At 39.0% G+C, this 25,098-nt stretch overlaps 2 protein-coding genes and 2 non-coding genes across 5 annotated transcripts; 2 read left to right on the top strand and 2 right to left on the bottom strand.

Moving 5' to 3' along the window:
- Positions 1-1,133: 1,133 nt before the first annotated feature.
- On the bottom strand, positions 1,134-3,850 carry LOC133236570 (SCAN domain-containing protein 3). The gene has a single exon (XM_061398666.1). It carries the CDS (start codon positions 3,276-3,278, stop codon positions 1,362-1,364), a length of 1,917 nt encoding a protein of 638 aa, XP_061254650.1. The 5' UTR covers positions 3,279-3,850; the 3' UTR covers positions 1,134-1,361.
- Positions 3,851-4,131: 281 nt separating this feature from the next.
- On the bottom strand, positions 4,132-21,904 carry LOC133236567 (SCAN domain-containing protein 3-like). 2 transcript variants are annotated; one of them, XM_061398660.1, is made up of 3 exons: positions 19,950-21,904; positions 9,084-9,231; positions 4,132-6,749 (listed from the first exon to the last, which is right to left on the bottom strand). In XM_061398660.1, exons 1-3 carry the CDS (start codon positions 20,367-20,369, stop codon positions 5,242-5,244), a joined length of 2,076 nt encoding a protein of 691 aa, XP_061254644.1. In that variant the 5' UTR covers positions 20,370-21,904; the 3' UTR covers positions 4,132-5,241. The 2 variants fall into 2 exon arrangements, with proteins under 2 accessions (XP_061254644.1, XP_061254645.1); XM_061398661.1 differs by lacking the exon at positions 4,132-6,749 and having other exon boundaries at positions 8,521-9,231.
- On the top strand, positions 15,698-15,770 carry TRNAK-UUU (transfer RNA lysine (anticodon UUU)). Its single transcript has one exon. It is a non-coding gene; the product is annotated as a tRNA-Lys (tRNA).
- A 1,358-nt stretch (positions 21,905-23,262) lies between the features above and the next one.
- TRNAQ-UUG (transfer RNA glutamine (anticodon UUG)) lies at positions 23,263-23,334 on the top strand. The gene has a single exon. It is a non-coding gene; the product is annotated as a tRNA-Gln (tRNA).
- The last annotated feature ends 1,764 nt before the right edge of the window (positions 23,335-25,098 follow it).

Below are 25,098 nucleotides of genomic sequence, written 5' to 3'. Positions count from 1 at the left end.
CAAAAGCCTCTTGATGAAAGTGAAAAAGGAGAGTGAAAAAGTTGGCTTAAAGCTCAACATTCAGAAAACGAAGATTATGGCATCCGGTCCTGTCACTTCATGGGAAATAGATGGGGGAACAGTGGAAACAGTGTCAGACTTTATTTTTCTGGGCTCCAAAATCACTGCAGATGGTGATTGCAGCCATGAAATTAAAAGATGCTTACTCCTCGGAAGGAAAGTTATGACCAACCTAGAGAGCATATTCAAAAGCAGAGACATTACTTTGCCAACAGTGAAGAAGGCTGAGCACCGAAGAATTGATGTTTTTGAACTGTGGTGTTGGAAAAGACTCTTGAGAGTCCCTTAGACTGCAAGGAGATCCAACCAGTCCATTCTGAAGGAGATCAGCTCTGGGATTTCTTTGGAAGGAATGATGCTGAAGCTGAAACTCCAGTACTTTGGCCACCTCATGCGAAGAGTTGACTCATTGGAAAAGACTCTGATGCTGGGAGGGATTGGGGGCAAGAGGAGAAGGGGACGACAGAGGATGAGATGGCTGGATGGCATCGCTGACTCGATGGACGTGAGTCTGAGTGAACTCCCGGAGTCGGTGATGGACAGGGAGGCCTGGAGTGCTGCGATTCATGGGGTCGCAAAGAGTCGGACACGACTGAGCGACTGATCTGATTTGATCTGATCTGATCTGATTAATAGTGAACACTACCACAATAGAAGATAGAACATTTCATCACCCTGCAGAATTCTCTCCGTGATATCTCACTTTTACTACTGTATTCAACTACTGTTGAATAAACATGATACATTTTATTATGTGAAAGGGTATTTAGGTTTTTTCCCACTGAACTTTTATAAGCATTTGATGGTTTTCCCCACTTTACCCACTTAAACACTGCATCTAAACATGCACCTACAAAACAAACTTATCATCAACTTCCAACCAAACCACCCAAGATCAGTTTTACAAATTTAACATCTTACAGACACCCACCCTTGCATTCAAATTCTAATTCTACCCCTTGAATTCACTTCACTGATCAAGTCTGCTGTTTCAAAGAAATGATTCCCGATCTTGAAGTCATTCTTTAACTTTAATAAATTAATAAAAAACAATAATAAAAATACATACAATATACAAGACCAAAAATTTTAATGTTAGAATGAACAGATTTAAAATTACATCCTAATAACTATAACAAATTTGACAGGGAAAATAAGAGAAGTATAAAAAGTGTACACTTTAATATACATATAGGCAATTTATATATAGAATTGCTAATTTAATAAAAAACTTTTCATAGTTCCATAATGCCTATATGTATACTTTGAATTAACACATTATAAATCAGTATTTAAAATTTTTAATGTGATAAGTGAGCTTGCTTCTTGCTCGTTAATTTGTCTAATCTAGGTTGGATTGATGACAATGCTACTCTCAAGGGATAATGTATATTTAAACTGTTTCTATGTTTTGTTTTAATAACACTTAAGGTAGAGAACCCAGTCTCACAGAGGTATGTTGAGGGGAACAGAAGAAGAGATTTTAAAGCAATCTCAGCAAGCTCAGGATATTCATTTTTAACTTTTATCCAAAATGAAGCAAGTGATGCTGTATTTTCAAAATTCATTTTCAATCCTTCATCAGTAGCCAGATTCAACAACTTATCCTGTAGGATTATAGTTAAATTTAAATTATCTTTTGATGAAAGAAATGGATTTTGTATCCATGAATTTCCTATGCGTGGATCTTCTTTTGAAGGAAAGTACAATTCAAAACAATCTGACAAATTTGTAAGATGTTCACTGACAACTTTTTGTAGATGTGCAATATCAAGATCATGACCTACTTCATTGATAACTGTTGTTAAATTATGGAACATGTCATAACAATCTGTAGAAACTCTTTTTTTCCAAGCTTTTAACTTTTGTTTTTGTCCTTCAATCTTATCTGCCATTGAAAAACATGTTGCATTTTTTCCTTGCATGCAAACATTAAGATCATTAAAAATACTGAAGATGTCAGATAAATAAGCAAGTTTGGCAATCCAATTCACATCTTTGAAAAGTTGGGACCAAACTGGCTTCTTGCTTTGCAGAAATACTAAGAGTTCATTTCGTATTTCAAACAGTCTTGATAGAACTTTTCCCCAGGATAACCACCGTATTTCAGCATGCAATAACAGTTGCTTATGATCAGCTTCCATATTATCACATAATAAAGAAAATAATCTTGAATTTAATGCATTAGATTTTACATAATTCACAATTTTTACTATGTCAGTAAGCACACTATTCAGTTCAGCTGATATTTTTTTCATAGCAAGACTTTCTCGATGAATGAAGCAATGTGTTATTTTACATTCTGGTGCAAGTTCTTTAATCTGGTTAATCACTTCAGAATGTTTTCCTGTCATTGAAGCTGTACCATCAGAACACACTCCTACACAAAACTTAAATTCCAAACCACATTTGTTGACAACATAATTCTTCAGAGCTTCATACAGTTCTGAGCTAGTTGTGTTTGTTGGTAAAGAGGCTGAAAAAAAGAATTCTTCCTTTATATCATCATCATGTTCAAATCTCACATATACTAAAAGAATTATCATGTTAGCAATATCTCTGCATTCATCAAGTTGCAATGAAAAATACTTGGCTAGTTTTATTTGTTCTATGAGTTGGTCTTCCATATCATTCGCCAGTTCCTGAATACGTCGAGCTATGGTGTCATTGGAAAGTGGTACTTGAGCTACCTTCTTTGCTGCAGATTCACCCAACATTTCTAAGCAAACTTCTTTGATGCAGTCCTTCACTAGTGTCTCAGCAATTGTGTATGGTGTTTTAGACTTAGCAACCGGAAGCGCTACTTTATAAGAAGCCCTCAAAGCACTAATGTTTATGTGAGAAACATTGAACACATGCTTTGGTTGGTTTTTCAATTCATTACTCTTTCTTTCAAAGAATTCTTTTGGTTGTGAACTTATTTCTTTATGTTTTGAATATAGATGCCGCTTAAGTTTTGATGGTTTCATCGCTTCATTAGCCAGTACATCTCCACAAATAATACACTGTGGTTTCAGCACTTCACCATCAATTATGGCTATGAAACCAAACTCAATATATGAGGGATCATACTTCCGAGTAAAGCTAGTATGAACTCTTTTGGTTTTCACTCCCTCAAGATGACTTCCATTGTTACCATTTCTTTTGCTACTATTGCCATATTCAGAATAGGTGTGTCTTTTCTTCACAAAAAAGTCCAGTGAAGCTTGTTTTGTCATCTGCAAATTAGAATTAAAAATAAGCAATACAAATTTTACCTTCCTCCTTATTAATAATGTTAAACTAAAAATTAAAAACTAGGCCTGCATCATCAAAAAATCTACAAATAATAAAAGCTGGAAAGATGTGGGAAAAAAGGAACTCTTCTTCTATACTGTTGATAGGAATGTAAATTGGTACAGCCACTATGGAGAACAGTATGGAAGTGCATCAAAAAACAAAAAATAGAGTTATTGTATGATCCTGCAATCTCACTCCTGGGCATATATTCAGAGAAAACTATAATTCAGAATGATATACACCCCAATGTTCATTGCAGCACTATTTACAATAGCCAAGACATGGAGGCAACCTAAAGGTCCATGAACAGATGAATGAATAAAGAAGATGTAGTACATATATACAATGGAATATTACTCAGCCATAAAAAAGAATGAAGTAATGCCATCTGCAGCAACATGGATGGACCTAGAAATTATCATATTCAGTGAAGTAAGCCAGAAGAAGAATGATAAATAAATGACATTGCTTATAAGTGGAATTTAAAAACAAGATACAAATGAACTTATTTCCAAAACAGAAAGAGACTCACAGACATAAAAACAAACTTATGGTCAGTTATTAAAGGAGAAAGATAGGGGAGGGATAAATTAGGAGATTGGGATTAACATATATATACTACTATATATAAAATAGATAACCAACAAGGTCCTACTGTATAGCATAGGGAATATACTAAATATTTTGTAATGACCTATAAGGGAAAAGGATCTGAAAAAAGAATGGGTGTGTGTATATATATATATGTGTGTGTGTGTGTGTGTGTGTATGTATCAACATGTATATACATATATGTATATATACATATATAAACTGAATCACTGTGCTGTATACTTGAAACTAACATAATATTATAAATCAACTAGACTTCAATTTAAAAAATTTTACAAAACCAGGCTTGATTAAAAACATAAAATTATTTTTAAATTAAGTTATAAAGATAAGTAAATGCTTACATTTTCTCAGTTTTACACACTTCTGGGTTACAGCTGACAAGCTAAACAGCATATCACACATTTTAATGTGAACCTATTATACTTGACTAATTTACAACTGCTATCACATGTGATTCACCTTGAGAGTTTAACATCAAGACTGAATATTCTATTTGAAAAGATGAGTTCATTAATCATGTGCTTTGTATCTGCAATGTCATATTGTTGTAATTTCCAAGTACTCTCAATATGTGTACTTACCTCACTGTGAACTAGTATGACAGTTTGCAGACCATTACTGGTCTGAAGAACAAACTCTAAATACCACTGGCCCAAATCACATGTAACCTTCATATTTCAAAACACTAACTTGAACACATATTAGTTCTACTTTATAAAACCTAATGATTGAAAAATCTCTTTGGCCTTATTTCACACTCTGCATTTTAATCATAAAACCAAACTTTCCCAACAAAACTCATGTCTCCCAACCAAATTTATCATTCCCTGACCTTCCTAAATATTTCTTCACTTGACCTGAGATGCCCTTTCTTAGCTTACCTCTCCACCCGCACTTACATACAACTAAAACAATGTAACAGTAAGTTCATCTGTTCCCAAATTTATCCTTCTGTAGAAACATACCACCAGGCATACCATTTGTCCCCTGGATCCTAGCTTTCTCATCCCCCCAAGAAATGCGTGACATCAGAAAGAAGAGATATTACTGCTGCTCACTCCAGAACAATAAACAAAGCAGCATCCAAGGTTATAACTTCCAACTTGAAAAATGAGTGGAGGGAGGACATTAAAAGTAATTGACCTTTTTTAGAAGAAAATATATCCAAGATGGCCATCATTGTGCTTTAGTGTGCCATGTCAAAACTTTCTCACTCATCATGATCACAGTAAAGAAGAAAGAGGCTCTTGCCTTTCTTTGATCCACAACAAATTCTTTGATCTACACTCAAATTCTTACCCAATCTCCTACTTTGTCTGATGAAATCGGTGTTTCCGATGGCTTCAACATTTTGAAAGGTTGAACAGTCAAACTTCTTGGAACCTCATCATGTTTCCTTTTCATTGTAGTGGTCTGGTAGCAAAGACTACAAGTTATTTTGTTACAATAACCCTCAGTCTCAGGTTGAGAGGGCACTCCACAGATTGCATGGATGTTTCTACAACATGATTCACAACTATTAGCACCTATGCATTCTTTTCCACAACCCACACATGATAAAAAATTCAGTCTGCTTTCAGGAACAGTTTTTCGGGCTACCTTAGGAGTAATAGAAAAAATCTCTTCAATATCACTACTATCTGTTCCAATCTCAATGTTTTCTTCATACTGGGCTCTTAGAGTATTTTCTGATTCTTTATCAGCCTGTTCCAATTCATTTTCTGTGTTCAGGCTGGCAACAAGTTCTTCAGTTGACTGAGAATGAGAGAGCCCCAGTTTAGCTTCAGAGCTAAATGCACCCTCACATAGAGTCTGTTGCATGCCTCTGTGATGGGGTTGATTTTGGGTCATTTGAATAAACCACAAAAATTCAGCCCAGTGTGATGAATTGTTAGTTTGCATCCAGGAGATAATTCGATTTTGGATATCCTCATTAACTTGATTTATAGAACTTAGGCTTTGGCAGGGCTGAGGATTCCCATGAACAATTTTAAGTTCTGGCCAAATATTACTAAGTTCACTGACAATCTGGCTTGAAAATTCCCTCCCACTGTCAGACTGTAGAACACTGGGTGCTCCAATAATTGTAAAAATATCTAAAAGAGCATGTGCAACCTCTTTAGGCCTTTTAGATTTTAATGACCGCAAAAAACTCAAGTTTGTACGAAAGTCTTGATAATGCATAATAAATTTATACTCTCCATCAGGATTCAACTGCATGTCTATAAGATCCACTTGGCATCTTGAGTTAACTTCCTTAATTGGCTTTGATGTTAGAACTTTCTTGAGTTTTGAATGTTTCTGTTGGCATGGTTTGCAGAGTGTCAAGTATAGCATTATAACTTCTTTTGTGATGTTCTTGTATTTTGCTTGTAACTCTTTTTCCATGCGTGTACGTCCACCATGTCCAGTGCTGAGATGTGTATCATGCAATATGTCAAATAAGTCCTCACTGTGTAAATAAAACCGTATTTTATCTGTTTCCCCATTTATAGCCTCAATTAGCTTCTCATGACCTTGTACAATGATCACATCAAATCTAGCCAAGCGCCGGTATTCAATTGATTCTTTTTTTTCCTTAGCCTTAGCTTCTTTCACTTCCCTGATTAATTGACAGTACTTTGCTTTAGAAAATATCTTGGTGTTATTACTCTTGTTTTCCAGTAACACTGCTAAGCTTCTGAAGAACTTTTCTCTCATGTTTTCTGGTTCGATTTCTGCTTCATTAGCATCTAAACTACTAAAGTTATCATCACCCATGCTTTGAGACATCATGGAAAGCCACAAAAATGATCCTAAAATATAAATGAAAAACCAATTAGAATATTTGGGAATATAATCTAAATACCATATTGCCCAAATAACCACTAGAGCTTGGAGTAGAAGTAGATATGAACACATAAGAGGGGCAGCACAATTTTGATTAAGAAGTCTACCTTTGGAGGAATAAAGAGGGGTAGCCAGGAACAAAAAGTTCTGATAAAGAGTAGAAGGCCAGGTTATGACTTTCCAGAGCAGTATCCAGGGTTAACCCTAAAGTAAAGCACTGTTTTATGTAAAACAGAAAACAAATTGATGTTACAATTTTTTTTCATTTATTTATTAATTACACAAAAACTATTTTTTGGCTAGAGAAGTCTCAGAAATACAGTAATAGTTTTATTTTATAGAATGATAGTTTCTTAATTAATTAATTTACTTATTTTGGCTGCATCCAGGTCTTAGTTACAGTGTGCAGGGGGGATCTTTTGTTGCAGCACCCCAACCTTCTAGCTATGTGACAAGGCTCTGGAGCCCACAGGTTCAGCAGTTCCTCCATGGCATAAGGGATCTTAGTTCCCATGTAGATCTTAGTTCCCTGACTCCACTGCAAGGGGACTGGACCACCAGGGAATGGATGCTTAACTACTGAACCATCAAGGAAGTCCTAATAGGTGTTTTTGTCTTTTTTTTAAGTTTCAGACTATACCACATTTTGTTTTATTCAGTCATGTTAGCTGGTATAGCAACATCTGGGGCTTAAGTTGAAATATCATATATTTACATCAGCTCCCTTTTGGTGCTTGTAAAGCTATAAACCCAATATAAATACCCTTACTACTGATTTTGATAAAGAAAGAGCAGCAGACAAACCTGAAGTAGTGAAAAATCTCTGGTTTAATATAAGATATTAAAATAAATGTTTAGACTATTCATAATAATAGAAACATTTAAATAAATCAAATTTGGCTAGTCTTAAGGAAGCTATTTTGAAAAAATCAAAAAGAATAATTTGGAATTAGCATATAACCTCGAAAGTCCTATAGATGCTTGGAAAAAATACTTTTTCTCAAGTTGTTTGATAATTTGCATACCAAATATTGAACTGGTAAATTGAAATAATTCTCAAATGTTAATAATTTCCAAAGCTTCGGAATTGTGTTTTGGCCTCATTTAACTCTCAGTTGTTCCAACAAGACCTCCTTGATCATTTAAGCTTACAATGAGTTCTCCTTTCTTGAAGATATAATTTATCAATAACATAAACTAGCACTGTAGTACTTTCTTCTTTCACTGTTTCATATGTACAACGGACAAGACTATAAGTTTCTAAAGAAGCAGGGATCACTTTTCCTTCTAGTATTTCTTCCACAATCTAACATTTTATTACAAAGAAAAGTGTTGGATAAGGAGTTCCCTGGTGGTCCAGTGATTTAGAATTGGTGCTTTCACTGCTGAGGGCTGGGTTCAATCTCTGGTCAGGCAACTAAGATTCTGCAAGTCAAGCCTTGGGGTGCAGCCAAAAAAAAAAAAAAAAAGTGTTGGATAAAAATTTGTTAATTAGCTTTATAATGAAGATGACAACACTCCTGAAAAGTGCTATTTCAAAGTGTGACTAAAAAGACCATTATATAGATAGTATTTCTTTCCACACTGATACATTTTGTATCATGCTATGGAGCCATGAACATAAAGGTAAACAAGGATAAACCAGGGGGAAGAAAGAAATATAAGGCAATGTAAACGAGAACCAAGAGAATATGAGCTTCAGAAATCAGTACAATCAATATTAGTAGGTCTATGATAAGCAGAAAATATGGAATTGCTAGGGATATAAGAAAAGAAAAAGTGATATCAATTAAGCCTTTTGGAAAAGACAGGTGCTCCAGAACCAAGCCAGCCTGCACCACTGCCTCTACCACACATTACACTGTTAATAGTCCTTAGATCTCTAGTGGACATGGACTTCAGAAATTCCATTTTCTTCGGTAGGATTTCTAAGTAATAGTTCCAATCTTAAATAGCCATATGTAACAAGAATTGGGGAGCAGAGGCTATAGAAATGGGACCCATGGCTATATTGACAAGTGATCCACATTTATATACAGAGGCATCTTTGATTTATCTATCCACAGGTACTTAATTCCATTGCAAGTTATCCATGAAAAATACTGTGTTCAATTATTTTTTACATTATTGTTTGATTGCTTAAGTCAAGTTCATTAATAGCATTACACTACACTGGTTGACCTTTCCTTCAGCTATATTCACTAGAAGCGTCAATGGAATAAAGTTTGATAACCTTTCAATGAATGGGCCCTTCCCTCTCCCAAATCTCATCCTCTTTCCAAAGACTAAATTATCCTCACCATTATCTTGAAGGAGGTGTGATTCTGGAGATTCACATTCCATTCTGTCTTCTATAGACTGGAGATGGGTACCTAAGGACTCCTTTGCAGTATCCAGAAGAGTCTTTTCTTCCATTGGAACTTCTTGCTCATATGTGCCCTGTGGGACCTGGGGATAAATAGGTACATTTGGAAATTAATATAATGTTAATAATATCACTGCATAAACCATAGCTAAACCTTAAAACATTTTTCTACTGAAATGGAAAGGATATAAGAAGAAAAAGTCTTCACTGAATTCTTAAGAGGAGTGCTAGATAGAGTAAGAAGAGAAATAAAAAATGCTGGAACAAATAAGGTCAGAGCCATACAACAGAAATTAGACAGGAGTTGATATGCAAACCTATGGTTTTTGTTTTGGGAACTAAGAATGGAAGCACATTAAAGGAATATTCCCTAAATTGTGATAACTGGGAGAAAATTGTAAATGAGTTTCAGTAGGAGCAATCAAAGTAAATATTTGGGGTGAAATTATCTAATAATGACTAATGAACTATTTAAACCAGGAAGAAATCAGACAGTTGTTTTAGACCAAATGTGGAAAACATTAGCCGACTGTGTTATGTATGGATGCAGGGGGGAAAAGCCAATCAAAGTGGGTAACTGTGTTAGGTGAAAAGAAAATATTATTTTAGCCTTACACCAATCATCTAGTACTCGTGTCATAATTAAATTCACCCTATTGTCTCCAAAATATACAGTTGATCCTTGGACAATATTGGCTTGACCCTTAGGGGGTCTATCTACAAAGCAATTTTTTTTCCAATAACAAATAATACAGTACTACACAATCCTTGGTTGGTTGAATTTGCACATGCAGGAGCAGATTTGGAAGAACCCTGTATAGGGATGCAGGTCAAGAAGCAACAGTTAGAACCAGACATGGAACAACAGACATGTTCCATGTCTGGTAACAACAGACTGGTTCAAAATGGGAAAGAAGTAAGTCAAGGCTGTATACTTTCACCTTGCTTATTTAACTTATATGCAGAGTACATCATGGAAATCCTGGACTGGATGAATCACAAGCTGGAATCAAGATTGCCGGGAGAAATATTAACAACTTCAGATATCCAGATGATACTACTCTAATGGCAGAAAGCAAAGAGGAACTAAAAACCCTCTTGATGAGGGTGAAAGAGGAGAGTGAAAGTTATTGCCACTGACTTTAAATAAACACTGTCTTTAATATAGAAGCATGTTTGGGAATCCCTTGGTGGTCCAGTGGTTAGGACTCAGCACTTTCACTGCAGTGGCCTGACTGCGATTCCTGGTTGAGGAATTAGGAACCAAGATACTAGATAGATAAACACACACACACAAATACATACATATAAACATGTTTACCTCCAAGTTATCTATATGGCACTGTTTGTTACACATTTGCTTACCATATTCTTGGGAAACCAGAAGTAAGAACATATTTAAAGCTCTTCATGGGAAATAGATGGGGAAACAGTGGAAACAGTGTCAGACTTTAATTTTTTGGGCTCCAAAAAAATTGCAGCCATGAAATTAAAAGACGCTTACTCCTTGGAAGGAAAGTTATGACCAACCTAGATAGCATATTGAAAAGCAGAGCTATTACTTTGGCAACAAAAGTCCATCTAGTCAAGGCTATGGTTTTTCCAGTGGTCATGTATGGATGTGAGAGTTGGACTGTGAAGAAAGCTGAGAGCCGAAGAATTGATGCTTTTGAACTGTGGTGTTGGAGAAGACTCTTGAGAGTCCCTTGGACTGCAAGGAGATCCAACCAGTCCATTCTAAAGGAGATCAGTCCTGGGTGTTCATTGGAAGGACTGATGCTGAAGCTGAAACTCCAATACTTTGGCCACCTCATGCGAAGAGTTGACTCATTGGAAAAGACCCTGATGCTAGGAGGGACTGGGGGCAGGAGGAGAAGGGGACGACAAAGGATGAGATGGCTGGATGGCATCACCAACTCGATGGACATGAGTTTGAGTGAACACTGGGAGTTGGTGATGCACAGGGAGGCCTGGCGTGCTGTGATTCATGGGGTCGCAAAGAGTCAAGACATGACTGAGCAACTGAACTGAACTGAACTGAATGTTATTCCTCCTTCAGCCTGTATATAAGGTGATATATTAAATCTTTGTAAAATATAATTCTGTGAATCAGTTGTCATAACATTCAATAGGTATGTCTATCTGGACTGTGTTACAGTCTAATGTCTGATTGTGCTAAGTCTAGAAATCATAGTCAGTGGACAATAAGAAAATCTTGTAATAATCCAGGAAGGTGGTTAACAGCCAACTGTTTGGCACAGTTTGTTATCAGTAATCTAGATTGTTTCTGTCTGGCCTTTCAATCATTTTAATGTCATTATTTGTGTTATCAGCTTACTATAGCTTCTTCTTTAAATAGTCTTTGCCTATAATTTACCAGATGAAGTCTAAAGCTTCAGTGCCATTCACCAAAAGGAAAAAAAAAGTAATAAAACTTGTGTTACAGTGTGTTGTACTATTTTAGTTTAGGAGAGTTTTCATTGACTTGTAGATCTTTTACTCATTTCTACACATGGATATTTGTTAATCATATAAGCAACAAGTAAACTGGGAGAGAGATGTGTTAGGTAGATTCTATTCTATTCTATTCTAATGAAAGTAGGTCCATTAATGAAAATAAGTATTCAACAGCCAATAACTTCCCAAGTCTGTCTTAAGAGAATAGCAGCCTCTGGGACTAATCACATCTCCATGATTAATTCTAAAACTGAGTAAGAATGAAAGTTAAAAGGAGGGGAGGAGCTGTTACCTCCTAAGAACCAGAATTCTGACTTATAGCTATTTAATATACCTTAATGGAGAAGGAAATGGCAAACCACTCCAGTACTCTTGCCTGAAAAATCCCATGGATGGAGGAGCCTGGTAGGCTGCAGTCCATGGGGTCGCTAAGGGTTGGACACGACTGATCAACTTCACTTTCACTTTTCACTTTCATGCATTGGAGAAGGAAATGGCAACCCACTCCATGTTCTTGCCTGGAGAATCCCAGGGATGGGGGAGCCTCGTGGGCTACCATCTATGGGGTCGCACAGAGTCGGACACGACTGAAGTGACTTAGTAGCAGCAGCAATATACCTTAAAGTGAAAAGAACACAAATAACTCTACAATTGGAGGCCTTGAGTATGGCTGCTGCTGCTGCTGCTGCTAAGTCGCTTCAGTCGTGTCCGACTCTGTGCGACCCCAGAGACGGCAGCCCACCAGGCTTCTCTGTCCATGGGATTCTCCAGGCAAGAACACTGGAGTGGGTTGCCATTTCCTTCTCCAATGCATGAAAGTGAAAAGTGAAAGTGAAGTCACTCAGTCGTGTCCGATTCTTCTCAACCCCATGGACTTCAGCCCACCAGGCTCCTCCGTCCATGGGATTTTCCAGGCAAGATTACTGGAGTTGGGTGCCATTGCCTTCTCCCTGACTCCAATTCTTTAAGTGTGCCACTTACAGTGGAAGTAGCTTGGCCATTTCACATCCGTGCCAAAGCCACTCTCTTGCAAAGATCCCTGTAGAAGCCATATTGCACTCAAATAGAACATTTCAATAGTTTGCCTTGCCAAATATTCTTAACTTGGTTAATTTTTAAAATTTCCCTCACTGGGCCTTGGATTTACAAAAATAATTTCTCATTCATATGACATTTGAATCTAAAAATGTTCATATAATCAAGCACCCTAGCCTATCGTGCAGGAGACATCAAATGAGAAATAAACATTTTTCTGAATATGATTTTTATGGTAAGTATTATAAACTTAGAAAAAGGTGCATAACTCATAAATGTAGGGCTCAATGACATCACAAAGTGAACTACTCATTTAAAAAAACAGAACTTTATCAGCTACTTTTGTCCGACCCTCTTCACTCAATGTATCTACTACTCTGACATCTATCATCAAAGATTCATTTTGCTTTTTGGACTTTACAGAAACAGAATCATATAATATATACTTACTTTTGTCTGGGTTCTTTTGCTCAACATTATATTTGTGAAATTCATCCATATTGTTGAATGTAGCACTTGCTCATTCATTTTCATTATTATATAGTATTCAGTTATACAAATACACCATGATGTATTCATCCATGACAACTTTTAATGGACATCTGTGTTGTTTAGAGTTCTTGGCAATTATAATAATGCTGCTATGAATATTATTTTGCATGTCTTTGAATGTGTTTCTGTAAGATATATACCTTGTAGTAGGTTTGCTGGATCATGGAGTATGGTTACACTCGGTTGATATTTCCAAAACGGTCATAACAACTTATTCCTATCAGTAGTACACAGGCATTCTACTAGCTCAACATCCTTACTCAAATTTGGTCACATCAACAGTGGTTACCAAGTTTGTTTTAATTTGCATTTTTCTGATCACTGTGTGCGGGTGTGCTAAGTCACTTTAGTCATGTCTGACTCTTTGCGACCCCATGGACTATAGCCCGCCAAGTTCCTCTGTCTGTGGGATTCTCCAAGCAAGAATACTGGAGTGGATTGCCATTTCTTCCTCCAGGGGATCTTCCCAATCCAGGGATCGAATCCACATCTCTTGTGTCTCCTGCATTGGCAAATGGGTTCTTTATCACTGTGCCATCTGAGAAGCCCAAAACAGACTTGCCTCAGGTCCCACCAAAATCTGAACTTGGATTCCTGGATGCAGAGTCCAGAGGGCAAAATACTGTCAGAATTATGAACTCTAATAATTCATATTCACCAAGCAGAACAAGATGCTCAAATAAAGTCTAGTAAAGGTGTCAGTGGATGTCAGTATTCTGTGGGATGGCTTGAAAATTTGGGTCCATAAATACTGCAGCCCAAACTGCACATAAACCAGAAAATTCCAAAAGGAAACCGTCACTGATATCTGAATGAAAGCCAAGATGTATTATAACATTATGGTGGGATTTAAGGAATTTATGTGTCATGTTCCTTTTCCCCAAGCTGGACACCATGTTATAAACTTACTTCCTCTTCTCAGACAGAACAAAATATATAAGAAACCAATTTTCTTTTAAAATAAAAGTTCATAAATGGTCGAGCCATTTCCCTTTGGTAAGTTTTTCCCTTCTCTGGTCTTAAGAATAAAAGGTCTTATGTAGATTTCTTTATATAGTATCACAGCATGCATCTCAGTTTGCCTAAATCTTTCCATAACTGAGGTAAAGGAGGTCCTGGAGGGAAAGATATAAGTCATCTGGGAGACAAGGAAACTATTTATAATTAAACAATTTTATCAATTCTGTAAAGTTGGTATAAGCACAACCAGAACAACTCAAGACATGAAACAAAATATAGATATGGTTTATTGTGATGCATTTATCACTGACTCCTCCTCCTCCACAACCATGTACCCACACACATCTAGCCTCTTGATTCCTCTGCATTTCCATTTGAGAGACCAGTCCAAGGCAGGTGGGCCTGGTCTTAGAAGGAATGGGAGGAATTCCATTCAGCCTTTACCACAGAAGTGTAAAGGGTGCCTTTGGATGGCAAAAACAAATTACAAAGGTGAAATTATCTCAAACCGGTTACGACAGTCATTTGTCTTTCACTATATAACTCCTAGATTTTGTTTTTTAAGTTTCTAATAAGAAACTTGGTCATAAAATAGTGGAGTAAATATGGCTGTATTCATTAGAAATGCATGCATTTCTCAATTGATTATAACACCCAATTTACAGTGGCTTAAACAAATTGGGGTTTATTTTTGTCATATGTTAAGAAATCCAGAGGAGGGCAGTTGCCGGCATTGATTCACATACCTAACAGTTGTCAGGGACCAGAGCTGTCTTCATTCATAACATATTGGTGGTCATCCTAACATTTGTCATCACGTCATGGTCACAAGATAGCTACCATAGCTCTAGACATCATATTCGTGTTCAAGACAGGAAGTGGGAAAAGGCCGAACTAAACACCCCACTCCAGTACTCTTGCCTGGAAAATCCCATGGATGGAGGAGCCTGGTGGGCTGCAGTCCATGGGGTCGCTAAGAGTCGGACACGACTGAGCGACTTCACTTTCCCTTTTCACTTTCATGCATTGGAGAAGGAAATGGCAACCCACTCCAGTGTTCTTGCCTGGAGAATCCCAGGGACGGGGAGCCTGGCGGGCTGCCGTCTCTGGGGTCGCACAGAGTCAGACATGACTGAAGCGACTTAGCAGCAGCAGCAAACACATATGTGCCATTTTATAAGGAAAATATAAGCTTCCCCAGAAACTCCTAGAAAATATGCTTATTTCTTTTTGGCCAGAACCATACTGCCTGGCCAACTCTAGTACAAGGAAAGCTGAAAAGCATTTAATTAGGTACATAGCCAACAGTTAGGTAGATAGCTTCCCCAGTGGCTCAGTGGTGAAGAAACCCTCTGCCAATGCAGGCAGGAGACACGGGGAAGATACCCTGGAATGGGAAATGGCAACCCACTCCAGTATTCTTGCTTGGAGCCTGGAGAATCCCATGGACAGAAGAGCCTGGCTGGCTACAGTCCATGGAGTTACAGAGTTAGACGCAACTGAACACGAAGACTATGTCTGAGCCTCTATTTTTTTTTTAAGAGAGCCTGGATAGCTCAGTTAGTAGAGCATCAGACTTTTAATCTGAGGGTCCAGGGTTCAAGTCCCTGTTCAGGCGTTGCTCTAAAGTGTTTTGGATAGCTCAGTCAGTAGAGCATCAGACTTTTAATCTGAGACTCCACAGGGTTCAAACCCCTGTTCAGGCTTAAGTGAAAGTCCTTCAATCCTGTCTAACTCTTTACAACCCCATGGACTGTATAGAGTCCTGAATTCTCCAGGTTAGAATACTGGAGTGGGTAGTCTTTCCCTTTGGGCATAGATTTTTAGGCTCCTCCATGGCTCAATGGTAAAGAATTTCCTGCAGGTTTGATCCCTGGGTCCGGAAGATGCCCTGGAGAAGAGAATGGCAATCCACTTCAGTATTCTTGCCTGGAGAATCCCAAGGACAGAAGAGCCTGATGGGCTACAGTCCCTAGGATCACAAAGAGTTGGACAGACTGGAGCAACTTAGTGTAGCCAACATGAAGTATTTTTTTATGGAAGAAAGAAGGGGTGTACAATAGATACTGGGCTGGCAGTTAAAAGCATTTACAACAATGGCATTTTCCCCTTCCTTCAGAAATCACACAGAGACAAAACAAAACAAAAATAGAAAAACATTTATGCAATTATACAAATTTGACATTTAACCCTGAGTCATGTGAAAAACTTTCCAATATAATCAGAGCATAACCCTAAACATTACCCAGTATTGACCAAAGACAAAGTCCTACCAGACGAGGAAAATTTTAAAGTAACAGGTACATGTTAAGGGGAAAAAAAAAAAACCAATACTGTTTATTTGAAACAGAAAAGGTGTGATGGCTAGAAGAAAGAGACTGCTTGTATAGGAATCTATGCAATAACACATGAACTCATGAAACAACATGCTTTCTGTAAAAGTACACAAAAACTAACAGGATTTATGGAGAAAATAAAGTTGTAGGGTAGATTATTTAAATTCTACACAGCTTTGTCAGGAGATATTAATAAAACTACAGAAATTCCAGTAAAATTACAAGTATAGACAAAAAGACATATTAGACAAAAAATATTAAGTATTTTTAAAATATTAAGTATTCTAAGGATTTTTAACTTAGAAAAGTGATGGTATCTTGTTAGAGGTATAAGGAAAGGGTGAGGCAAGGGTCAAGGGATATCATCATCAGAAGTTCAGATGGGCAAGCATTTGCACACTTTCCAAGAAATGTAGTGAAACTACAAAATATATAATGACAATTCTGGCTCATCATCTTGTTTTTATTTTCTGACACTGGCTTATAAAAAGATAATTCGTTTTTTCTGCTTAAATATTTTCCTTCTTTCATAAAGAAGCTATTTCATGGTTCCAAATAGGACTTTATGCCATGAAGTGAAATCCTGCTGCATTCTACATTGTAGTCAAGTTATCATCTACCTACTGCCACTACTTCTCTATCATACTTAGAGCAGAAGATAACTGAGAAGTAGAAAGCTCTTGTGGGGTAGATTGTCAAACTGTAACATCATCTTACAGACTTCCATTTGAGCCTCAGCACCTAACTGTTGGAGCTCTTGTATACAGAGAGCTTCTGAATGAGACTGCAGCAGTTCCTCAATATCTCCACTCAGCTTTTTCAAATCCAACCTCCTCTGCAAGAGTCACATAAGTTGCTTTGATTTAGTGGAGCTCTTCTGAAGTTTTCGAAGCCTTTAGAATCATAAATTAAATCAGGGAGAAAAATCTTTTTTTTTTGGCCGTGTCAAGTCTTAATTGTGGCACTCATGCTCTCTGTTGCAGCATGATGGCTCCTCTCTAGTTGTGGCGTGCCAGCTCCAGGGCACGTGGGCTCTGCAGTTTGCTGAAAGCGAGTTCTCTGGTTGAAGCCCACAGACTTTGCTGCCCCGTGCATGTGAGATCCTAGTCCCCTGACCAGGGATCAAACCAATGTCCCCTTCATCGAAAGGTGGCTTCTCAATCAGTGGACCATCAGGGAAGTCGCAATCAGGGAGAATCATACCACACCCCATGCAAGTACGCTTTTGTGACATCATCTCAAGCCTCTATAATAATACCAATTTCAAGTTTAATGCTTTATCAATTCCAGAATTCAAAAACTGTGTGTGCATCATCACCTGGTGTAGATGCAATAAACACCTTGAATGTTATCCTTAAATAATAAGCTTTAATGACTGTGATCACACCCTGATTAGAGGGCTGAAGAAAAGTAGTTGTATTAGGAGGTAAAAGAGAACTTTAATAGTTGAAGAAAGTTCATCAACTGTTGGAGGATAGCTTAGTGTATTACTGAGAATTACAAGAATTTTGAAAGAAAAGTTGTTTGTTCCTCTTGCAATATTTTTTAAAATCATCTATAAAACATCACCTAGAAGATAAGTAAATATCTGCCCTGCAATCCAACCTTTCTTGTAGACTTATAGTAGATATTCAGGCTAATCTTTACAATTATTTTTAAAGCTTGTAGGTTGGCAGAATAATATATTACACAGGCTTTAGATTTAAATTCCTACTGGCATTTGCACCCAGCATCACCATCTTAAATACTGGACCTTCTGTTTCCCCCTTCAAGATACAGGCCCTTGAGATCACTTGCTCCAAAAGAGAGTGGTTTCATCAAAATTAAAAACCTGATCTAGGTTATATACTTCTTTGTCAATCAAATTTCTTAACACTGGGGGAAATGTCTTTTCAGCTTCTTTGTACTCACAGCTTCACCAGAGAGCTAAATATTGTGGAAATTATAGCAGTTCTTGAAGCCACTAAACCAGCCACTATTTGTACTAAATGAAGGCACTTCTGCACTTTCTTCTTTAGGTCATATATATTGCTAATGTCTTCTCTTTAATTTTAAGAAAGGCTACTTCTCATTGCTTCTTTCTTTGGTATAAAATTCAAACAAATGTTCCATTTCTTCCATTTCCTTATGCCTTGTTCTAACAAATTTTGTAGCAATTGCAGCTGTTCCAGCTAGATAACTTTCTTTTATTTTCCCAGCATTGTCTCTAACTGTTCGTAAAGTTGACTCTTTTATTTCAGTTGCATGTTTTTTCATTTCTTTCAAAACATTTTATAATTTTGAGCTTTTCTTTATTTGTTAAATCTTTTCTTTCGTGCTCACCAGCAGAAATTTTATCACCAGCACACTTCTGTGGCACTTGCAACCCCCCCTTGCTTGCTCATTTTCTGGAACACAAAAAGGTTTAGCAAAGATTGCACCAAAATAGGAGGAACTATGCACGTAAGCGCTTCTAAAACAGAGACAGGGGCCAAGAGGAAGGATATGGAGGTGAATGGGCAGTATGTACACGTATGTCTTCACAACTTGCTGTACTAGGCTATAGTCATATACTTTGGATTCAGATGCTCTTACTTAGGTGGCCCAAAACATCAACTTTCAGGGAAAACTCATACATGAGCCGACACAATTTCAGCATTACATTGACTTATTTCCCTATTTATCAGACTCATATGAAAGATTTTGCATTCCAGAAAAACATGTTAATAGATCATAAAATGGTTAAAACGTTCTATATATATATATAAAATGTTCATATTTAAAAAAGAGTTCAGATAAATGTGTGGATAGTATCTTACAGAAATGGGAGTGTTTGACAATACCCATAATATTCTAAAATTACTCATAAAAGGCAAATGTATGCTCTTAAAAATAACCTCTAGTGTGATGGACCTCACATACCAACAACCCCAAGTACTGAAAAGTATCTAGAAAATGATGCAATTAATCTCTTCATTGTACAGATGAAGTCATCAAAGTCCAAAGAAGGTGTGTACCTGAGGTTACATAGCTAATTAGTGAAAGAGCCTATTAGAGAACCCAGATCTTATTATTTACCATTTCCTGATATTTCCATTAAATGAGGCTACTTCTCTGTTTCTCCTAGAAGGTATTCCTTATATTCTTACACTGATTTGCTTCCATATATGGTCAAAGTAGTGGGCATCATAAGAAGAGATAGCTACTTTTATCTCACAGTCACTGAATAAAATATACTTTTTATTCACAAGCACTAGACCAAGGTTTCCCATTTGGTTTCCCATTTCCTTATTAGAATCAGCTACCACCAACATAAAAATTGTTATCCCAGAAGCATGAATCTATTCATCTACACCAGTGATCAAATGATAATGCCCAGAATTCAAATTTGCAGCAGTCAGTGTGAAGTGAACTCCACTCACTCCACCTTGGACCCACAGCACTCAAATTCTCCACGAAAGATGGCACCTCCAATTTCTCACCTGCTGTCTAGGTTCATCAAGCTCCCTCTCCAAATCCTCCAGCACAGTCACCACCTCCTCGCCACTCTCAGGATGGTGCTCCCGTACCCAAGCCTGGAGCTCCTCAGGCAGGATGGTCAGGAGCTGTTCCAGCACCAACAGTTCCAGGATCTGCTCCTTTGTGTGTGTCTCTGGGCTCAACCACAGACGGCAAAGTTCCCTAAGTTGGCTCAGAGCCTCCCTGGGTCCGGGAGTCTCCTGATAGCAGAACTGCCGGAAACGTTGACGAGAGAGTTCCCTGCTGTAAGACAAATTCTTCTGTAGGAAGGATGCCTGATCCCAAATAGGGTCTTCTTCTTTAACCTTTATTTTGATAATCTCCCCTTGTTCCTCTGAACCCTGCCCAGCCAAGGCTGGGATGGCCCCAGGGGCTGCTGCCATCCTTAGCTTGGCCTTGCTCCAACTAGGATCTAAGGAGATGTGTGATTTTATTTGAGGTCCCCACGCAGTCTTTGGTCAGGAAAGCTTTTTTTAATAAGAAAATCCTGTTGACACAGACAAATTACAGACGCAGCTAAATTTTTTTTTGTTGTTTAGGTGAAAACAGGGCAGTTACTTGATCAATTCCATTGAAAGTGAAGCCATTCTCTGACAAGACCGGAAATTGTGAGTTCAGAACTATTCACTAAAGCTCCAGGAGCACAAATTGAGCGGCAGCTTGCTTGCGAGACAGAAAACTGAGGAAACTCTGGCCCTAAAGCCTGGGTCTACTATCCCCAACAAGAAAACCACACAGGTCTCTCTGAAACCGGCGCTCCGAGGCCCAGGCCCGGGATGGGGGGAGAGGGAAAGGGGCTCTTTCCACACCGCTAGCCGTCGGCGGGGAAGGCCCGATTGCCGCCGCGCAGACGCCCTCTCCCCTCCGCCACTTCCCCCTCAAAGGAGCTCGTATTGTCTCGAGAAGTGGGCAGAGAAGTGGGCAACAGGCGACACTCCCGGGCGAGGCGGTGGCTCGTCTCACACACCCGCCTCAGACCCCAGCTCGTTCCAGCCAGGCCCCGGGAGCTGCGCTCACTTCCGGTCCGCTCTAGGATTCCAGGTGGTGCAACCAGCTCGGTGGTCGTGGTAAATCCGAGCGGTGAACATGAGGTCACAAGTGCTCTGTAAATTGTTCAGAGACTTTGCTCTCGAGTTACCCAGTTACCGGTGAAGAGTTTTCACTGTGTGAGTAAAGCTAATGAGGGGGCTGCACTGGGTTTTCTTGTCACGGTGACAATCTGTCGCTGCACTAAGACCTGCAGCACTCATCGCTGCGTCCTAAAACAAAAGCAGAAGAGCATCTTGCCCAGTTAGCGAATTCGTAGGCTCCACCTGGCCTTTTCACGTTAGATGTGAGCCACTCTCCTCTTTCCCAGTAGCCGTAATTTAGACTCAAAAAGGAAATGTAAAATCTAGCTCCTTCTTTCCCTTATATAGATGGAGGGGAAAATCAAGATCCATATAGTGAGCTTACCTGCTAATGACAGCAGTAGCTATTCCTGCTACTTCTGGCTCTGTGAGCCATGCTGTTAACAATCCTGGAAAACTGGCCCCAGAAAACTAACAAGGAAAATCTGGACGTGTTTTCAGAGTCTAAGAAGTCGCTAGAGTTGGGCGACCAGAACATTTATACCTGGCTCAAGCTCCTTCAGACAGTGTGCTCTGCCAGGCAAGATATTCAAAGAATGGATGTATGTGAACAAAGAGAAAACTGTTTCAAGAGGAAGAGGCTGAGGCACCGGTGAATTCTGCTGGAGGTCTAAAAGCCCAGGAATCATCTCAAGTGCCAGCCTAATTCCTCTTCTTCCTCCCCACCCAGTCTGCCCCCCACGGCCTTGCGAAGAGCACTCAATAAATAACAGATGCCTGAGGAATATTTGTTGAATTGCTGAATGTCTTCCTTTTCCCATTCTTTTTCGTTCTACTTTGATCTCTATTAGTTACTCACATTTTGGCATTTCTGATTCAAGCGACTTTTAAGAATCAGAACGTTTCTTTTGGAGATCTTGAAATCAAAACTTCTTACTCTTGAGATCTGTAAATGTGCTGAGTGAGTCGCTAACGTCGATGAAATTGTATATGAAATTTTGTCCATGTGCCCAAGTCATCAGAACCTCAAAAGGACTGAGATGGATGGCCCCATCTCAGTTTCTCCTTTTTCTAGTCACTATTAAGATGTTGCATTTATCTTTTGTGGTTTCTCCCTAACTATTAATCCCTTGTAGTCAGGGGTTCTGTCTTCTACTCTTTCATTTTCTGCACGCTCTGATCACCACCACACTGAGCAGTCAGCACGGAGTAAACACAACTTCTAAGTCCTCTACTGGAGGGCATTAATTTTGGGGGGTACATTTTTCAATTTTAATTGCTGAAGCAGTTATATCTCACAAAAGGGAACAGGACAAAATCTTAACCTATTTAAAACTGAGTATATAAATTCACAAACTATGACAAAAATTGGATCATGCTATATATTACATTTCAGCAAATTGCTGAATTTTGCTTGCTAGTCTTAGACTAAATCTCTCCTGAAACTGCCAAGCCAACATGTGTACCTATATCAATCCCATTCTTTCTAGTATATTATTTCTATTGAATGGATATGCATATTTTCAAGTTTCTGATACTAAAAAACATTACAGTGAGCATCTTTAGATACATTTTTTAACTTTCTATATTTTTATTTCTGTAGAATGGCTTTTTTAGAGAAAAATTGCTGAGTAGATCATTCTTATAGATATTGCCAAATTGCTCCTTGGAGGGGTGTTTATCATGTTTCACTAAGGGCGTCAAACCCCCCTCTAAGGCCGTGTAAAGTGTCGCCCTGTATGAACATATATTTTTGTAAAACTTGTAAAAGTATATTGTAATGGAAATTAGTTAAGACTGCAGCCTCTTTTTCCTCCAGTTTTCCCTCAGATACATCATATATGTCTTGGAGTAACTGTATCTAATTTTGTGTTGAGAATGTCTATTCTTTCTCTTAAAAAAAGAGCCTTGTGTTCTTCTTAAGAAACTCTTGTAAGTTTCAAACTTTACAAAACCTGGATCCGTCTCTGCTGGTCTCCTGAAAGTTAATTTATGCTCCCAACCGAAGCAGAAGAGAGAGTGCGTGAATTGTCTTGAATTATATTGTGCCCATTGCTTCTTCCCCAGCAGCAATAAAGCATCAGATTTCATTATCGGCGTGGACTCAGTGAAACTTGATCTAACTCGTCTGGGTTGAAGCTACTGGAAACCTACTGTGGAGGCAATATTTAACTATAATTGCGGACGGGGTCTTAACCTCTCGGTTGGTCCCATGGTGTAATGGTCAGCACTCTGGACTTTGAATCCAGCAATCCGAGTTCGAATCTCGGTGGGACCTCGCAGGGGAACATTTTATAGTTCGCGTCGGAACTGGAGAAAAAGTGTTCGCTTGCTTTACACAAATGTGGTCGTATTGGATTCTCCTACTCTGTTCGAACCAAAGTACCGAATACTTCGCCTGGGAAGTAACAGATTCTTTAAAATCAAGCTTTCCAAGCGCACAAAGTTCAACAGCAGGGAGGCTGAGTAGAAATGGTGGCGGTTCCCAGGAACCTCAGGAACTTCTCAGGGGCCGGGCGGAACGGCTCCAGCAGCGCCAATTCCTTGATGCAGACAGCATCTCAAAATCTCCGAGGTACGAAGACCTCCTCGCCGCCGCGCGGGCTCCTAAGCCGAAAACCCCGCGTACCAAGGAGCTGAGCCTCTGCCCGGAGCGTGCTTTCTCCGCTGTGACACACAGGCCCGGGGTCACTTCTTATCCCCTCTTCCCTTTCCCATTTCACCCAGACAATTCACTCTCGTCTGTCTTTTCTCATTCCTTCTTCTCATTCTTATCATCCACCCCAAATGCAAAGCCGGATGGGAAACTCCTCGAAAACTTGCAGCCGCGGAGAGCGCGGTCCCTGCAGTCTAAGCAGAAAAACTCACCTCCCGGCGGGTCGCTGGCCTCACTGCGCCGGGAGCAGGCGTTCCCGATTCAATACAGAACGCCCGCGTTTGAGGAGAGTCAAGTGCACAGAAAGTGTTGCACGCGGTGGAGGGGCCCGGAGAGGAGTGTAAATTCGGGTGAGAGAGGCTGCGGGTTAGTGGAACGCCCTTTGCCTTCGCGGTTCTCCAGGTGTCTTCTCTCTTCCGCCACTTGGACCCGCAGGAAATGGAGAAGAGGTTCTGATCAGACCTCTTCGGAAAGTGCCAAACACCTGCATCCGAAGCACCCAGGAAACAGATCCCCCCCGAGCAGAGGCTCAGGGACAAGAAATGTCCCCCCGTAAAAGTACTCCGTGTGTAGACGGAAATCAAGTTGGAGATAAAGCTAATCAAACTTGCAAAGTCCGGTTAGCTCTGGGAAGACACTGTGCCGTTAGAGAGAGAAAGGTGGGCATGTGGGAAGAAAGATTTCCTTCAGCTGGGCCGGAACTAAATTAGGAGAAGACAGGTGTCTATGTTCTATAGAAATTAACCTCGTCTATGTCATAAGAAGCAACCCTTAAATCCAGTGATCTATTCTCAAGTTCCTTCCGAGACATTTTAATGTTCTCATACGTTGCAAACTACCGCACAATTGCAATCATTTCACACGCTAGCAATGCTCAAAATCTTAAGATTGGGAAACAGTGGAAACAATGACAGACTTTATTTTCTTGGGCTCCAAAATCACTGCAGATAGTGACTGAAGCCATGAAATTAAAAAACGCCCCTTGGAAGAAAAGCTATGACCAACATAGACAGCATATTAAAAAGCAGAGGCATTACTTTGCCAACAAAGGCCCATCTAGTCAAAGCTGTAGTTTTTCCAGTAGTCATGTATGGATATGAAAGTTGGACCGTAAAGAAGGCTGAGCGCTGAAGAATTGAGGCTTTTGAACTATGGTATTGGAGAATTCTCTTCAGAGTCCCTTGGACTGCAAGGAGATCAAATCAGTCAATCCTAAAGGAAATCAATCCTGAACATTCATTGGAAGGACTGATGCTGAAGCTGAAACTCCAATACTTTGGCCACCTGATGCAAAGACCTGACTCATTAGAAAAGGCCCTAATTCTGGGAAAGATTGAAGGCAAGAGGAGAAGGGGATGACAGAGGACAAGATGGTTGGACGGCATC

The sequence above is a fragment of the Bos javanicus genome, chromosome 23, assembly GCF_032452875.1.
Source record: "Bos javanicus breed banteng chromosome 23, ARS-OSU_banteng_1.0, whole genome shotgun sequence".
Taxonomy (NCBI): domain Eukaryota; kingdom Metazoa; phylum Chordata; class Mammalia; order Artiodactyla; family Bovidae; genus Bos; species Bos javanicus.
The sequence above is the reverse complement of the archived record's forward strand: the minus strand, read 5'-3'. Positions and strand labels throughout refer to the sequence as shown.

Bases quoted from the DNA above. Each gene is read 5' to 3' on its own strand.
- LOC133236570 (XM_061398666.1), bottom strand. From the start codon at position 3,278: ATGACAAAACAAGCTTCACTGGACTTTTTTGTGAAGAAAAGACACACC.
- LOC133236567 (XM_061398660.1), bottom strand. From the start codon at position 20,369: ATGGCAGCAGCCCCTGGGGCCATCCCAGCCTTGGCTGGGCAGGGTTCA. The intron at 9,232-19,949 runs GTGAGAAATTGG...ATTTATCCCCAG, and splicing joins TTGATGAACCTAGACAGCAG to GTCCCACAGGGCACATATGA. The intron at 6,750-9,083 runs GTGAGGATAATT...TTTATATTTTAG, and splicing joins ACACCTCCTTCAAGATAATG to GATCATTTTTGTGGCTTTCC.